Source organism: Schistocerca gregaria, chromosome 5, assembly GCF_023897955.1.
Source record: "Schistocerca gregaria isolate iqSchGreg1 chromosome 5, iqSchGreg1.2, whole genome shotgun sequence".
NCBI lineage: Eukaryota > Metazoa > Arthropoda > Insecta > Orthoptera > Acrididae > Schistocerca > Schistocerca gregaria.
The window spans coordinates 387,544,359-387,562,372 of NC_064924.1; the positions used below are offsets into that span (position 1 = coordinate 387,544,359).

The 18,014-nt window shown below is 36.6% G+C and overlaps 1 protein-coding gene across 1 annotated transcript in view; it reads right to left on the bottom strand.

Moving 5' to 3' along the window:
- Window positions 1–216: 216 nt before the first annotated feature.
- The window catches only part of LOC126273144 (KICSTOR complex protein ITFG2-like), a 48,373-nt gene continuing 30,575 nt past the window's right edge, over window positions 217–18,014 (bottom strand). The window contains exons 4-5 of the mRNA XM_049976600.1: window positions 734–977; window positions 217–571 (exon numbers count right to left, since the gene is read on the bottom strand). Coding sequence (XP_049832557.1) covers window positions 434–571; window positions 734–977 — 382 coding nt within the window. The 3' untranslated portion in view covers window positions 217–433. The remainder of the gene's footprint in view (window positions 572–733; window positions 978–18,014) is intronic.

Consider the following 18,014-nt stretch of genomic DNA (forward strand, 5'->3'; position numbering starts at 1 on the left):
CAAGAACTGGTCAGACTAAGGTTTTGTAAGGAATTTCTTTAGTGAGTGAATTAAATGCCCATAAGTTTCATAAATGGAACTCAGCCTGGTATCTGATTATAACTGCTGAACATTTATATATGGAACTAGGGACACACACTTCAGTTAAACCAAATGCGTCTGTTATTATTTATGCATCCCACCTAAATGTTTCATTTACGAATGAAAAACAATAAATATAATGCAAAATAAATATAATTTTATTCCATAATATTTAGTTCAACATCTGGAATTTACAAAAGTAAAATACACTGAATATCAACAAACTTTAGATATTTAGTGTTAACAATAAAGGCATCTGTTATCACATGTAACATTACTTTTAACCAGCAAAAAAAAAGGTATGTCTCTTTTTTTTCCTAACCAGGATAGGAGTTATTTTCTTCATGTAGCATCATTTCTTTTTCCCATACAGTATCCATTCCGTTAACTCCCTTCTTTGTTTGTTGTCTAGTTTCAAGCCAATGTTTCCATACGGGACACAACTTTTCATCACCATGCCAGGAATCTTTACATCATAGTACACATATATCTGCAACATAAAATAAATGAACTTTCTATATTTGTAGCATCTTACATGATGTTTAAATCATGCTGTACTATTATTTTATTTAATACAAACCTCATAAAACTATAAAAATATTATTAACATAAGTTTTACAAAAACATACATTAAAAATTCATTTTACACTACCTTGTTAGTAAATGTGGTATAAACTAGACAGGGGGATGGTGGATGGTCCAGGGTTATGGAATAGTAGCCTGAACAGAAACCACAGACATGTTCATCAAGTTGAAAGCGAACACTCTGTTTCTCCTGGTCCAGTATATAAGTTTGTCCATCCCAAGAACAGGCAACAATGTTATCTCCTCCTCCATTTCCACCCGTTAGAGAGAGCTTTGTTAATGAAAATAACTGATGATCAACTTGAATGGACCTGAGGAAAAAATTACATACAATATTACCCAAATGCTCACTGTTTAGTGGAGAGGTGCACAATAAGTGGTGATGACTGTTACACTTTCAGACAGATGTTCTTCTACAGAGCAGGAGCTACTAACACTAATTATGCTGCATCTGCTTTCTAGTACTTCCTGTTTACCGTATCTGCTCTGAAGAAGAAAACATTCAAAGCGTGGAAATCATTACAGCTTTTAGCATATGTTCTGAGCTTAGCAGAAAGTCTAAAACATTTCTTTCATAACAGCACCTGCTGCACAATCAGCATAAAAAAGGGCAAAAATTTGCATTTTTTACTACCACAAAGACAATGCAAAAGGTCTATGATTGCCACAGTATAACCTTATTATAGGATCGTTCCTAAAATTCGAAATATTTTGGGCATATGTCTGACATTTCTCAATGATCTATTTGACAAAATGAACAAATGCAAAACTGCTGAATTCTAATTTCAAGTGTCATTTTGCAAATCAAGTAATTCTATTTCACTGGGAAAGTAAGTCACATATGCACCAGCACTAGTGTCACTAAAAAGCAATGAAAATTGTTAAAATCAACAATGCCCAACAGCTCACAGACATGGCTGTGAAGTTCTATATAAAATATGCAACTGAACCAGTTCTGCTTTTGGCCAAATTATGCCATGCATCAGACAAGTAAAAAATTATAACAAGTGACTTGGAAAAAAGTTTGTCTTATCCATCTAAAACATAGGTTATTACTTAATATGTGATTTTGGTAAAGTACATCATCAATGACTAATTAAGCAAAATTCATTTATGAATTATGTGTGACTGGATAAAGGATTCTTAACAGTCAGATCATATAGCACAATACAGTGAGTCCCATCAGTGTATACGAAAGTAATTCCAACTGCTCATCAAGGAATTAGAGTCACTACTGTCCACATTACACACTGATGTCTTATGAGAAAATATTAATTGCTATTTCAGACTTTTGTTAACAGTGGAATTACCAACAACAAAATGGTAAACTTTTAATGTGCATTTCCTTCTAGGATTTCAGTGTGATGTAAACATTAGCAACTGGCTATAAATACACAAATGTGAATAAGTATGTAGAAGCCACCTTTGACTAAATAATTTATACATAACAACTGCAGCTAGCAGTATCATATAAGAACTTGCAAGTGACAACAAATGGGGTTATAAAATGAACTGCTTGCATTAGTCACTGGGATGGACAAGATTACTATTTAGTGGAATAAGTGAAGGGGTAGCTGTTGGTAAAGCAATAAACTTATTAAAAGTCTACTCAATACATCTTAACTTGAGTACCGACTTAGAAGCATTAGCAAAGTAGTCTGAAACACAGTTAGGAAAGATATAAAAAAAATGGGAAAAGACATTAAGATTAGTACATAGAAACATGTAACAGTACAGAGATGTTATTCACTTTTGAGCTATCCCTCTTTTTCTAGTGTCACTATGAGGAGATAGGTATGAGTTAGCTGGATGGTAGGAAGGGTTAGGTGCTAAGAAGCAAGGGAGGGACAGGAAAGTAACTGGAGCCATGTGATGAGGCATGATGCCAGGGGAGAGGGGGCAGGAGGTAGTGAGGGATGAGAAGTACAAGTTTAGGACTGGAAAGGGTTGGTGTGGCAGAGGACAAGAGAGTAAGGATAAGGGAGTGAGAAGGAGACTAACAAATTTTAAGGCCACGGGGATTGCAAGAATGGTGAATATGCTGAAGGTTCAGTTCCCAGCTAAGGAGTTCAGGGAAGATGATACTGGGGTATTTTTTTCAGAGGGTGAGAGGGGGGGAGCACAAATCCCAACTGCGAAGGTACTGATATAGTGTGACCTGCAACCTGTATGTTCAGTAACTGGGTGGTGCAACTGTTGCCTTTTCGTTTTGCATGTAACCATAGGGTGACGCTACACAGAGGTTACATCACAACTCTTTTGAAATTTATCATTTGTTATTGTTAAAAAAAACTGCAGCTCAGAAATAGGTCAAGTAATTTGTTTACAGCAAGCATTTAAGGAAATAGTGTTGTATAAAAAAAATGTAAACCTCATATGAAAATTATTGCTTTTTTTTTAAATATGTATTAAGTATTCCCAATAAACATGTCCCAAATAATGTTTTTAAATTTTTGGCAAACAATAACCTTCGTAAAAGATTGCAAAAATTTAGCGAGTAAATTCAAAGTCTGTGCACAACAGGAAATACTGGAGAGGAAGTAAGTTACAGTACACTTGTTCGCCCACTGCTTGAACATTGCTCACCAGTGTGGGACCTGTACCAGACAGAGTTGATAGAGGAGATAGAGAAGATCCAATGGAGAGCAGCGCGCTTCGTTACAGGATCGTTTATTAATCGCGAAAGCGTTATGGAGATGATACATAAACTCCATTGGAAGACTCTGCTACTGAGAATCACTAGACATAGAATTATTTAGCATGCTTCTTACAGTTTTTCAATGTCGTCGTGTTTTTTTATTTGCATGTTTTGCATTAAAGTTCTTATTTCTTTTTCTGTTGTCATTAAACATACAACTTGATGTGTCCCAGGAAAGAACTACCAAATGGGAAATTGGAAATAATTACAACTTCGAAGATTTATTCTGAAAACAAGGTGAAACATATCTCAGTGTAATCACTCATGTCAAGGTTCATAGCCAAGGTTCATCTCCCATAAAGACAGTAACAGTGTTGCGACTGAGAGGAGATCTGCTACATACTCCAGGAGGCCCACAAGACAACTCCCCTTCTGGGCTGCGACAAAGTGACTTAATCACTTGGGGGCTGCATCCTGATTGGCTCTGTCAACTCCAGCAGTATGATAGTGGGATTTCTTGTGGTGCCACCACTGTGAGCACGTTGAAGTATGCTGCGCTGATGCCACTGGAGCACTGACACACAGTGCTTGAGAAGGCGGCAGCTGTGTCTTACGTGTGCCAACCACACTGTATGACTACACAGCACAGCACAGTCGATCAAGCACAAAGTTTCTGCCACCATTTCACATTATGTTGTAGCTATGTGGTGTTCATTTGTTTCGTTTCATGTTTGTTAGGGGTTTGGAATGCGATTTAAAGTGCTGCTGCCATATCAAACATCCAGTTTGTGTGTGTGTGTGTGTGTGTGTGTGTGTGTGTGCGCACGCGCCTTGGCTTCTTCAACAATGTTCCTCCATAGTACTTACTTTTCTCGTATTATTTATTTGTGGATGCGATAATTTTCTTCTTTTGTTAATTTGGGAATTCTTAAATCAGTTTCTGTTTTCATTCGGTGGTGATTCTGTGCTCTCTGGTGATCAGCGAATGTTGGGTGTTCTGTGCATCTAGTTTTACAATTCCTACAGCTTTGGTCCATGTACACAGACTGACAGCAATTACAGGTTCACTGATTTATGACAGACTGATGATATTTGTCAGTATTTTCCAAGTCTTTCTGAATTGTGTTGTTGGGTTGATATGCTATGTTGAGACATTGTCTCTTTAATGTGCTGTCCAACCTGTGTCTACCTTCATTGTTGTAAGTCATTACAAACCATTTGTTGCTTACTATCTGCTGGTTTGTTGTGGATTGTGTTGTATCTGAGTGCATGTTTCCTGATTATGTTTTGCCTATTTTGGTATTTTTGTTTATTTCATCTACCGCCTTTGCATAGTAGCGAGTCTATTATTCATTTTGCTTCACTGTATTTACTACTTCCAAGTAGTCATGATTGATTGCAGGTGTTCTGTTCAGTCAGCATAGCACATATCTAAAACTGGCTTGTTTACATATTGTGAAGTGATTCAGTTGGTTGTGAATAATTGTGCTTGTGGTTCTGGGTTTCCTATAAATTGTTAATTCATGTTTGTTGCTTATTTGGTGGCCTCCTAGCTGACATGTTCATGAATCACACAGGAAATCAAATCTTTAACAAAATTGATAAACCACAGCAGTAAAAAATATGTAGATGATATAATTTGTCTAAAAGATAAAAGAACTTCATGATGATATAAACACTATTCCTCCACAAATGCAGTCCACTACTAAGACACAGGCGGGTGAAACATTGAATTTCTTCTACCCGTAATACACAAGAGAAATAACAAACATGAGTTCGCAATTTATAGGAAACCTACAACCACCAGCACAATTATTCACATCCAATCCAATCATCCCACAATCCAAAAACAATCCAGTTTCAGATGCTTACCACACAGACTGAACAGAACACCTACGAACAAACATGAGTACATACAAGAACTAAACACAATAAAGGAAATTGCACAGGAGAGTGGCTATGATGCAAAGACAGCAAATAAAATAAACAACAGAATACAGAAACAGACGATATTATCACAAAACACGCAGCCACAATGCAAAATCCTACAAATCAGCAGACAGCAAACAACAAATGACACCTTATGACATATAACAACAAATTTATACACAGGGTGGGCAATGAACTAAGGAGACAAGGCCTCAATGTAGCACACCAAACTAACAACACAAAAAAGAACAGAGTTGGAACACCTATCCCAAACACCAACAAATATAGCCACTTTGGTATATACCAATTAACATGTAATTGGTGTCAGTCTGTATACATGGGCCTAACATCTTAACATCAGATGTACAGAAAACCTCAGAGCATTGAAAAATTATAGCTCCCACTCAACATTTGCTGATCATCTGGCAGCACAGAGCCACCACCCAGCAAACTCAGAAACTTATCTAAAAATTCTCAAATTCAGTAATAGCCTGTACCATAAATTAATTTTATATGTACACCATCTCAAATGCTAAAAACACTTTAAATCTCTTGCTGCCCCCAAACAAACATGAAACAAAACAAATGACCACCACATAGCTACAACAACACGTTAAATGGTGGCACAAACTTCATGCTTGACTGATAAGCTATACAAAAATGCGTGTTTCACAACACAATAAGAAAAAGTACTTTAACACAACAATACTAAAACATCATAAAACCGTAACACACTAAATAATGTGATACGTAGAGATTCTCAGTCAGAAATGGAGGGGTTGAGCTGAGGCAGCAAAGTTTCATTTGTTTGCAGATGACTAGTAGTAGAGTGTCCGGTAGAATTAAAGCTACCATCTTACACAAGTAATAGCATCATGTGAGGTACATAAAAAACTATATACATATATGTGGTGTCTGTTCTTTCAGATATGTCCGAAAGAACAGACCCCATTTTTATCCTGCAGCTACTATAAATCAAGACATAAAAGAATTAATGACATTAGCTGCCAGGGAGTATTGATTAAGTCAATGGGAAAAGTTGAACTGGATCAGGATTCAAACCAGGTCTCCTGCTTACTATGCAGATGCGCTGACCACAGCAACATCTGAACACAGTGGTCATCGCACTGCATGAACTATGCACCGCATTGACTGCCATAGTTAGTTAGTTATTAGTTAGTTAGCCACATGTTCCATGGATCATTTTTCACAATAAATCATAAGGATGTGGAATGAGTCCTTTTACGTTCACAATGCCAATTAATTTGTACATGCGGTTACAAATAAAAATTTCTACGTTTTTCTTTTTTTTAACAAAAAAAAAGATATATGGATTACCTTTTACACTTTACAGTAACAGAAATTCTTCAATGGAATAGGAGTAATTGTAAAGGAGAAACTTTCGCACTTTGTTATCAAATTTTACTTTGCTGTCCTTCAGACATTTTATATCACTGGGTAAGTGATCAAAAATTTTTGTTGCAGCACTATGCATCCCTTTTTGTGCTAAAGACAACCTTAGTGTGGAGTAATGAATGTCACTTTTCCTTCTGGCATTGTAATTATGTAACTAAGTGTTCCTTTTGAACTGTAGTGAACAACAAACTTCACGAGGGAATAAATATACTGTGAAGCTGTAGTCAGAATGTCCATCTCCTTAAACGTATGTCTACAAGATGATCATGGGTGTGCACCACATACTATTCTAACACCATGTTATTGCACAATGAAATCTTTCTTCCTTAAAGCTGTATTATTCCAGAACAGTATTCCAACAAATGAAAAGTGCTAGTTTGCTTTTGTTCTACAGTACTGTACAACAAAAGCAAACTAGTGTTTTTCCATTTATTATAATGTTGTTACACCAAGAACTGATGAAATATTTTGCTAACATTATTTCAACTGACATTATTGAATGAAAATTTGCAAAACATGTGAGCTTATTTATTTGTCTGCCCCCAAGACTGCCAATGATTCTAAGCACAAATATGCTGAACTAAGTTGTTTTAGGAGTTCCAAATTTATTTTTTTTCTAATTTAAATTCTCATCAACATGGACTCTAAGAATTTTGAAGTATCTACTCTATTTATTATTTCCTCACCATGTGTTACACTTATCAATGATGAATAACTCTAGATGTTTAGAACTGAATATGTTGCGTCTTTTTAAAATTTAAGGTGAGACCTTTTGCAGAAAACCAGTCAATGATACTTTTAAGAACTGTTCTCCATTTCTATACATATGTTTGGATTGATTATGATATAGTGTCATCTGCAAAAATGACTAATTTTGTTTTTCGTATACTAGATGGAAGATCGCTCACGTACATGAGGAACAGTAATGGACTTAAGATTGAACATTGTGGAACCTCATGTGTGATTTCTCCTGAGTCAGAATTATGTCAATGGACTATACTGCTTGAATTGCTAAGTATAACTTACTGCATTCTTTTGGCTGGATATGACATTATCCATTGGTTGGCTATACCCTCAGTCCCATAAACTTCAATTTATCTACGAGAATACTGTGACACATGCAGGCAAATGCCTTAGAGATGTCGCAAAAATTGCCTGCCGGATTCTCAGTACAGCAACCCTTCTAAAACCCAAATTGTGATCTGCTACAGATACTATTGTTGCTAAGCTGATATACTATTCTAGAAAACATCATCTCTCCAAAAATTTTGGAGAATGATGTCAACAGTCAAACATGTTGGTTATTATTGACATCTCTCTCATTACCCTTCATAAAGAGGGGATTAACAACAGCTTATTTCAGTCTCCCTGGAAAAAAAAAAAAAAGACTCGAGTTAGTGATGCACTACATATTTCATATAAGACTGGGCTTATTACATGGGAACAAATTTTTGATAGTCTATTGGAGACACCCTCAAAACTAGATAAGCCTTTATTTTATTCAACAGAAGCCAGAATGCCATTATGGCCTTAGCTGCCAAAGCTGGTGGTCATTTGTGCATGAGGTGTGCTTGCTTGTGTGAACAAATGGTGTGTGTTTCTCTTTTTTGATGAAGGTTGTGGCTGAAAGCTAATAAGTAGGTGTCTTAAATTGCATCTGCCTGAAACTTAATAAGTCATCTTTACAGTATGTAGGAATCTATCTTTTCCTACACTGTCTATGAAATAACACAAAGATTATATGTATGGAGGAAATGACAGTAGCAAAAATCTCGAAAATTTCTAGACTGATTTACTTGAAATTTTTACATGATATGCTAACAAACATACAGACAAATATACACTATACATCTTTTTAAGCAACAGTGTACAGGTTTTCTGTGAAAACCAACTGTGGGAAAGAAAATGCTGTACTATACTGTGCTGTGAAAATGTGTGGTTTCCAGTTCTTTCCCACAAACAGTTTTAACTACTATAGTAGGGCATTTAAACCATTAGACAAACTACTACTTCCACATATTTTTTTCTCCTCATACATAATTTTAAACAATATTTTATACAAAACTATGTGCTGTTTCATTTTCTTCCTCACAATCAGTTTTAACAGAAAACTGGAAAGTTGTATTTATGGCTTATTGATTTATGATTATAATATCACTACAGAATCTGAATCACCCAAAACTTTGTAATTATACCCATTTGCAGAATAAAATAGTGTGAAGTTCTGTCACTGAAGCCACTATCCCCTCAGGTCCAGCAGCAGGAGAGGTCTCTCATACACCCATACAATGATCCCAACTAACTCACCCATTCGTTTTAAGTGACTTCAGTTTCCAATCAAGGATTCATTAGCAACAACAGTAACCAAGGCATAATACCAGAGAGATGAGGGAAGAGGAGATGGACAGATAATGGTGGAGGAGGGAGCGAGGAAGAAATGGCCATAGAGAGGATGAAAGTCGACACACACACACACACACACACACACACACACACACACACACACACACACACACACACACACACACGAGAGAGAGAGAGGGGGGGGGGGGGGGATGGACAGATAGAGAAGGAGGTGGTGATGGACAGAGAGTGGGGGGGGGGGGGGGGGGGAGGGAGACGTGGGCAGAGAGGAAGGAGAATGAGATTAGGACGCATATACAATTCCCAAAGACATTTAGAAATTGCAAGGCACGGAAAGGTTCATTAGCAAAAAATAATGACCAAAGGTATGACACTAGAATGGTAATACAAAAATACATCCAACACACAGTTAAGGAGTTTGCAGTTTGAGTTAAAACAATAGTTTTGAAGGTTATTTATAATCTTGACATGCACCTGATATTACAAACTAAACATTGTTATGTACCTGTGCAATAACTGTATTTGTACTATAGGGAATTTACATTATTTATAGGAGACAGGAGGAATTACTAAATACTCTTATCATAGTGCAAGGCAAGCTCAATTTCCCAGAAAATGATGATAAAATCTGTGGAATTCATTTACAAATGTTCCAGTATGAAATAGATTTATTATCAGAATGGTGGGGTTTCACTTTTTAATAAAGAGGATTAAGGATACAGCAAAGAAGAGATTGACTTCATGAATTGTAGAAATGTAATTATCTTAACAGCATTATCCATATCTTTGGAGATAAATCAAAAATTGACATAGTGAAAAAGTAATGTTCTTAGTTTTTCATACTACTAATATAATATAATAATATAACTAATATAATTCATAACTGGATTTAAATAAAATGATAATGGCTTCCTGGATGGTCTGTTGCTGCTGCCTAACATCAGTGTTTTGATGACATTCTTACCTCTAGACTTATAATCCACAAACCACAATACGATGTCTGTCGGAGTGTACAAGAATCATTTTGAACCTTGTTATTTCAATTGCAGATAGTGTGCAAGAAGAAAAACTCTCAAACACCTTAGTACACACCCAAATTTCTCCAATTTCCCCCCTTGCAACAATAACATGAGAGAAAAATTGAAGAAAGTCACAAGTTTCTTGATTCATACAGAAGATTCTCTGGTATGCACTGTGCCTTTCTGTTACAGTTACCCACTGGCATTTGTTGAGCATTCCTGTGACACTCACACATTAACTAAAAATAAAGTAGTGGGCAATTCCTCTTTGCTTCTTCTCTGTCTCTTCTGATATTTTACCTTCATAATGGTCCCACACTAATTATTAAAACTGAAGAATTAGTCAAACGAGGTTTTCGGCCTTTCCTACGGATGAGTTACAAGATTACCATATTCCAATGAACCATATTTTAACATCTACCTCCCCCATGGATAGGTCAACACAGTACACTTTATAATGCCCCCAACTTATGCTCATAGACACTTGAGGGTTAGGGTGCCTCAGTGATTGATTTCTTATTATGTAGTAAAATGATATAAGGATTTTTTATCTATATTAATTTACATTTATTTATGCTATACCACAACTGCCAATTTTTGTACCTAGACTAATTATCTGATGTTATTTGATTTATTTATTCACAAATCATCTCTCAATGATATAGGATCTGTCATCAGAACACAATGAAAATAAGTAGCTCATAATACACACTCATGAAGGATTTATAAGTGCTTTATGAGTGTAAGGCAGGTGATTAGCTGTCACCTTGAAGAAACATTGCTGGGTTTTGCCTGAAATGACGTATGAAAACAGAGAAAAACCTAAATTAGGACCACCAAATAGTGCAAACTCCATCCTCCCGTTAATATCTGCACCAGTTAATGATATCAACAGTGGCTCTGAGACGTTACAGCTCAGGAGCAAGAGCACCGCCACAGACTCAGAAACAAGTCACATGGCGTGAGCAAATGACAGCCTCAGGCTAATAATGATCCACATCTTGGCTCTAGTTGTCAATCACATCTAGCCACCAAATGGAAACCAACCTAGCTTTGGAGCTTCACTTCCTATTTTTCTTTCTCGGTGTTCATTCAGTATCCTGCTCAGGATGAACTTGGCTTTGTTCACATGGAGGAGCAAACAATTCAGTTGCAAAGAGGACTTACCCTACCATGTTTTCAGCAACACATTTGGACACTGTTACAGATCCTACATTTGTGGAACTTTGGCAGCAACAGCTGTCACTACAACAGTAATTCTTTGCAGCTCAAGAGCAAATGTGCCAAGAACAGCAAGCTGCTATCCTACAGCTCATCTCTCAGCAGCACATACCACATCAGTTGGTGGGTATGGCTGTGTCCCCACTCCTGCTCACTGCCTTCAATAAATCTGCAGAGCATTGGGAAGTCTACCTGCACCATTTTCAACTGTAATGTTTTGTTTATGGCATTTCTGGAAGTGCTTTAATTTTGTCTTCTAGTATTCACCTACACAAAGTTGTGCAGAAATTACAAACACTCTTGGATCCAAGTGGTTTTTCTTTCAATGATTTCTCTACTCTGTTAACCAGCTACAGTATGGTCAGTAGACACATCATGTTGTGGCTAGGCTACAGTTTAATCAGTGTAGTAAACAACAAGCACAATCATGCTGCCTGGGTGGTGGGCTTGCACGGTCTCGCACACAAAGTGCAAAGCGACGTGTTAGAACTGTAAAATTTCGTATGCAAAATCACTCATTTAGGATGTGATTGTGCACCTCATCCCTCATAGTGACTCCACTGCAAAAGCTCCGATTAAGTTTGATCCTAAAAGTCTGCATACTATTAAGGGAGATTTACTTATTTCTGTAACTGTGTCTGAAGCAAGGAAATAAATGATCAGCACCAGATTGTAATACTTCATTAAAAGAAACCAGCATAACCAGAGTAATTCTTATCTTCAAATACACTACATTTATATCTATATAGATACTCCACAAGCCACAGTATGCTGCATGGGGGAGGGTAATCTGTACCACTATTAGGCATTTTATTTCCTGTTCCAATCACAAATAGAATGAGGCAAAAATACCTATCTATGCGCCTCCATATGAACCCTAATTTTTAATATCTTATCCTCATGGTCCTTACGCACAATGTAGGTTGGCAGCAGTAGACTCGTACAGCAATCAGCTTCAAATGTCAGTTCTCTAAATTTTCTCGATAGTGTTTCTTGAAAAAAACATTGCCTTCCCTCCAGGCTTTCCCATTTGAATTGCTGAATCATCTCCGTAACATTTACTGTTGTTCGACTCTACCGATAACAAATCTAGCAGTCCAACTCTGAACTGTTTCAATGTCTTCCTTCACTCCTACCTGGTACAGACCCCGAACACTGGAGCAGTAGCCAAGGATAAATCGCACAAGCACACTATATGCGGTCTCATTTACAGGTGAGCCACTCTTTCCTAAAATTCTCCCAATAAACCAAATTCAGCCACTCACCTTCCCTACCACAGTTCTCACAAGCTCGTTACATTTCATATCACTTTGCAATGGTATGCCCAGTTATTTAAACGACTTGACTATGTCTAGTACGACACTAGTAATACTTATCTGAACATAACAAGTTTAATCTTCCTACTAGTCCACATTAACTTACATTTTACCACATTTAAGTCTACCCGCCATTCATCACACCAACTAGAAATTTTGTCTAAGTTGTATTGTATCCTCCAACAGCCACATAACTTCGACATCTCACTGTACACCACAGCATCATCAGCAAATAACCACAGATTCCTGCCGCCCCCCCTCCTGCTGTCCACCAAATCATTTATTTACTTAGAGAACAACAACTGATACCCTTGTCTCTGATGAACACTCGCCATTGAGGACAACGTACTAGGTTCTATTACTTAAGAAGTCTTTGAGCCACTGACATATCTGTGCACTTATTCCATATGCTCTCATCTTGATGCATCATGCAATGGGGCATCATGTCAAATGCTTCCTGGAAATTTAGAAATATGGAATCTGCCTGTTGCCCTTAAGCCACTGTTTGAGTATATCACGTGAGAGAAGGCAAGCTGAGTTTTGCATGAGTGACGCTTTCTACAACCATGCCGATTCATACAAATAAGCTTCTCAGCCTCAAAAAAATTTATTATATTCAAAGTGAGAATATTTTCAAGGATTCTGCAACAAACTCTAGTTAGGGATATTGGTCTGTAATTTTGCAGGTCCATTCTTTTCTCCTTCTTATATGCTGGAGTCAGCTACGCTTTTTTCCAGTAACTTGGGACTTGGTGCAAGGTGAGATATTCACGATAAATACAGGCGAGGTAAGGAGTCAATGAGTGAACATTTTCTTGAATGTGAAATTTAAAACTTCAGCTTTCATTTTGCTATCTTCAATTGCCACAATACTGGTCAAAAAGGGACTGAATGGAAGCCTTAGACCCACTTAGTAATTTTACATAAGACCAGAATTTTCTTGGGTTCTCTGCCAGATCTTTTGCTAAGGTGTGACAGTGGTAGTTGTTGCATGCTTCATGCATAAATCTTTTCACAGACATGTGACTCTACAAACCTTCCCTTGTCTTCATTTGTGCCTTCTCTTTTGAACTAAGAGTGCAACAGCCTCTGCTTCCTCCAAATTTCATTATTAAACCATGATGGATCTTTTCCATCCACTTACTAGGCACATAACTCTCCGACCACGATTTACAATCTGCTTAAACTTTGCCCATAATTCTTCTACTTCCGTCTTACTGGCAATGTCTAAGTGAGATGCTAATAACTGCTTATCTGCTCTATCTAGCAGAAACACTCTCCTTGTTGTCTTGACTGATTTATTAACTTCAGTAGTCATACTTGCTATAATGACAATATGATTTCTAATCCTGATTTCTATACTGACATTGTCATTAAGGTCCAGCCTAATTGTAGCTACAAGGTCTAAGATATTTCCATTGGATGTGGGCTGCTGAGATGGCTTCTCAAGACAGTTTTCAGAAAATGTGTTCAAAAGTATTTCACATGACTCACTGCCTGTACCCCACACAATGAATCCATAGACATTCCAGTCTATATTCAGTAGGTTAAAGTCGCCTCCAATTAGTATTGCGTGATCTGGGTATTTAGGTGCCACTGACCGTAGACTTCCCTTGAATGAATTTAGAATTGCCACAGCAGAATTTGGTGGCCGGTAAAAATATCCAACAATTAACTAGGTTTCACCTACACCTGTTATACATGACCAGACAGCTTCACTGTCATACTCAACTTTCACCTCAAAAGAGGGAATATTTATACGTCCCACAACTCGCTAAATATCTCAGAACTTTCCACTTTGGGTTTAGCCAGCTCTCAGTCTCAAAATTAATTTGAGCATGAGAACTTTCCTGTTGAGGTTTGTCAATGGGATTACAATTCTGCCAGAGACAATAAATCACTTGGAATATGATGATTAATACATGTTATAAGATAAATATCAACTAAAGGAAAGCAAGGGTAACGGAGTGTAGTCAAATTAAATTAGATGATGCAATGAGAATTGGATTAGGAAATGATTCACTGCAAAGAGAAACTGGGTTTTGCTGTTTGGGTGGCAAAATGACAGAATATCAGAAGCAAAGAGAATGAAAAATGCAGATTGGCAGTAGAAGGAAAACTTTTTAATGAAAGGGGAAAAATATTTCAATATATAAAGTAAACTGACACATTATGAAATATTTTCCATAAGTATTTGTTTGGATTTCAGAAGTCTAAGGAAAGACAAAATGAGAATAGAAGCTTTTGGAATTTGCTACTAAAGAAGAATTCGGAAAGTAACATGTGTAGATTGTATGACTAATGACAGAACTAAGGGACAGATTGATGGGCCATATCTTCAGGTATCACAAAATAGTTAATTTAATAATGCAGGGATGTGTGGGAGCAGAATTTGTACAGAGAACCCAAGACTTTACTACAGTAAGCATGTTGAAGTGGATGTAGATTGCAATAGTGAGCAGAGATGAAATAACCTTTGTGGTCTTGTTCCTACAAATGATAACACAAAATTTAGTGCTTTTTACTGTGTACAGTGTGCAGATATTTGATAAGCATTTGTAACATTATTTCCAAACTCTCCTAACCTAACCTAACCTAACCTTTTATCTGTCACCATAACATGTTTCTTTATTAACAAAACAGACCACATGTAGTACTATGAAGAGCAAAGAATCTTCCTGAAAAGTCAACTTTTATCGTCCTGTTGCGACAAATTGTCATATTGCATGTCCTGAGTGGCAATGTAAATGCTGTCAGACAGTGCATCACCTCAGATACAAGTAAACAAAAACTACTTCACGCTGATAAATGATTGTTCTTGCATATCTTCATACCAGTTTCTGCTTTGGGAAGTAAAAGTATACACATAGTTCATTCTGAATTACTGTCACCAGCATCTGCACTATCTGCAGTACTTCATTCTATAAATTACACTTACTTAAAAGTTTGGCTAATACTATATCCAATTCATCAACTTCTACTGCATTTCATAGAGTTGTTTAGCATGACAATGGAATGTAGTTGTGGAGAATAAGTGTAGAAAAAAAAAAACAGAATCAATCTTCTGGTCTGTCTGTTACTGTGTGGATCACACAAAATGATATAGCAGAACTATATCTAATTTAACTAATTTTGAAACATTTCTTTTTTTCCATGTAGTAAAAGGTACAGCAATCAGTTGCAATGATGTTTATTGCATATCTAGATTTCAGTCACTGTGTCGCCATTTTCAGTGCTAAGAAGTGTGAAGAATCAGTTACAGCGAAGTAACATGCATGCCTATTATGTGTGCAGTAGCATAAGCTTTAAATGCAAGTCAGTAATAAAATAAATACCAGTAAATGTAAGTAAAACATTAAAACAACTGTATATGCACATAGTTCCAACAGGATTGTTCATGTCAGATGTCCAGTTCACACTGAGGCAGCTGTTTACAATTATAATGCAACTGGCTTCAGTGTATGTCATATCAATTTACAATTCTCTCCTTACACTGTGATGCATTTTTTATTTTACCTTCACAGTTCATATGTTTTATCATTTTATTTTTTACTTTACAATTTTTAAATACTTACATAAATAAAAGAAATGTTCTACAGTTGTACGTGGTGGTAACTGTGTGAAATAGCCAGTTACTGTTGTACATTTTACAAATGAACATAATTTTAAAAACACGAAACCACTTGTTCAAATACCTACAAAAATAAAATTTCATTAAAACATATTACATACAAGAAAGGGAATTCAGACAGACAGGAGTGGTGCTAAAAGTCATAGTACCATCAACGGTATGTTGAATGGCCAGGAATCTGTCTGCTTTAAAATGTTCTCTCTTGTGAGTTTGGTGTTAAAAATGTGGGAAAGAATTACATTTGTCTCTGGGAACTTTGTTCTCACCTGTGATCTAGGACGAGTGTAATCAAAGTGGGAGCTAATCATGGCCACCTGCTCTTTAGTAGGGTCACATGAGATGATGCTTGATGGCAGAAGATTTCAAACTCCTCCAGCAGGTCCACACATCTTTTCTTCTTATATGGATGGAACATTCTCATGTGTGAGAACATAACTAGTGCACTGTGTCCAGTTGCAGCGAAGTTATGTTTGTCTGCCAGATTTTTACAATCTAAAGTGACGTGTTCGCTGAATCTTGCTTCCAGTCATTTATCAGTTTGTCCCACACAGCAAACATTGCAGTCAGGACATTCAGTTTTATCAACATGTGACCTATGGATAATATTTCTTTTTCCAACATTGTCTTAAAATTCTACCCAAATTACCCGTAGCAGAAAAGCCACATTTACCATTTGTTTTCTAAAAACTGAGACCACCCTGTCATTAATTTTGCCATAATATGGTAAGTAAATGTACTTGTTATTGCCATCATAAACTACATTGAAACTATTTTCCTTGTGCCTTTTATTCACTATTTTGTTATACGTGTCAGCAACATAATTATGTGACTAGTTGTTGACCTTATCAATATATTTTATTGTATTCATTTCAGCTTCGTGCCCTGTACTTGAAAGTGGAATTTTTAACAACAGATTGATGGTGAAAATTAAGTATGCTTTCTTGGGCTGAATGAGGTGGTTTGAATTGTAATTTATGATACTTTTGGTACAAGTGCTTTTTCTGTAAATACCAAAGCATGCTTCTCGATTAAGAGAGTAATATTAAGGTCTAAAAAGTTAATTGATCTACTTGACTCCATCTCACATGTCAATCTGATTTTTCTATGCAGGCTATTGAACATGTTGACAATTGTCCAATGATTAAATCATTGAGTACAAGTTGCTTACATTACTTCTGGAGTATAATTACTTTAAACTCCATAAGGATATACTTTTACATAGAGGTAGATTAAGTACGGAGAGCTCCCTTTCAGGTCTTTTAGCCGATATTTTTACCAACCATTCAGAGAATAACTTTTTCCAAGACAATCCAGATTTGACAAATAGACTAATATACGAAATCATATACAATGATGATACCTTGCTAACGAATAGAGATAGCGACAAATGTGTTGAAAAAATTATTGACAAATTCATTGGCCTATGTAGGAAAATCAAACATGTGAGATGGAGTCAAACAGATCAATTAACTTTTGAGATTTGAACAACAATATTTTACACAAGGAACATACCTCTGGGATTTGCAGAAAAGGCACCCATACCAACAGTATCATAAATTACAACTTAAACCTCCCCAGTCACCACAAAACATACTTCTAGCATCTTTGTCAGTGTCTACAGTAGAGTTCTGCAGCATGTGTCAATATCCCTTTGTTTGTCTGTATAGTACAGCTTTCCATGGTCTTTATTATGGATCAGGACTGTGATTCCTGTATGGAGATGTGACCCAAGTTGGCGACACTTCGCTCTCAGCTCCAGGCTGTGTTGGCTTCGGTTACACAGCCTGAGGCTGCAGTGGATGAGCATCACTGTT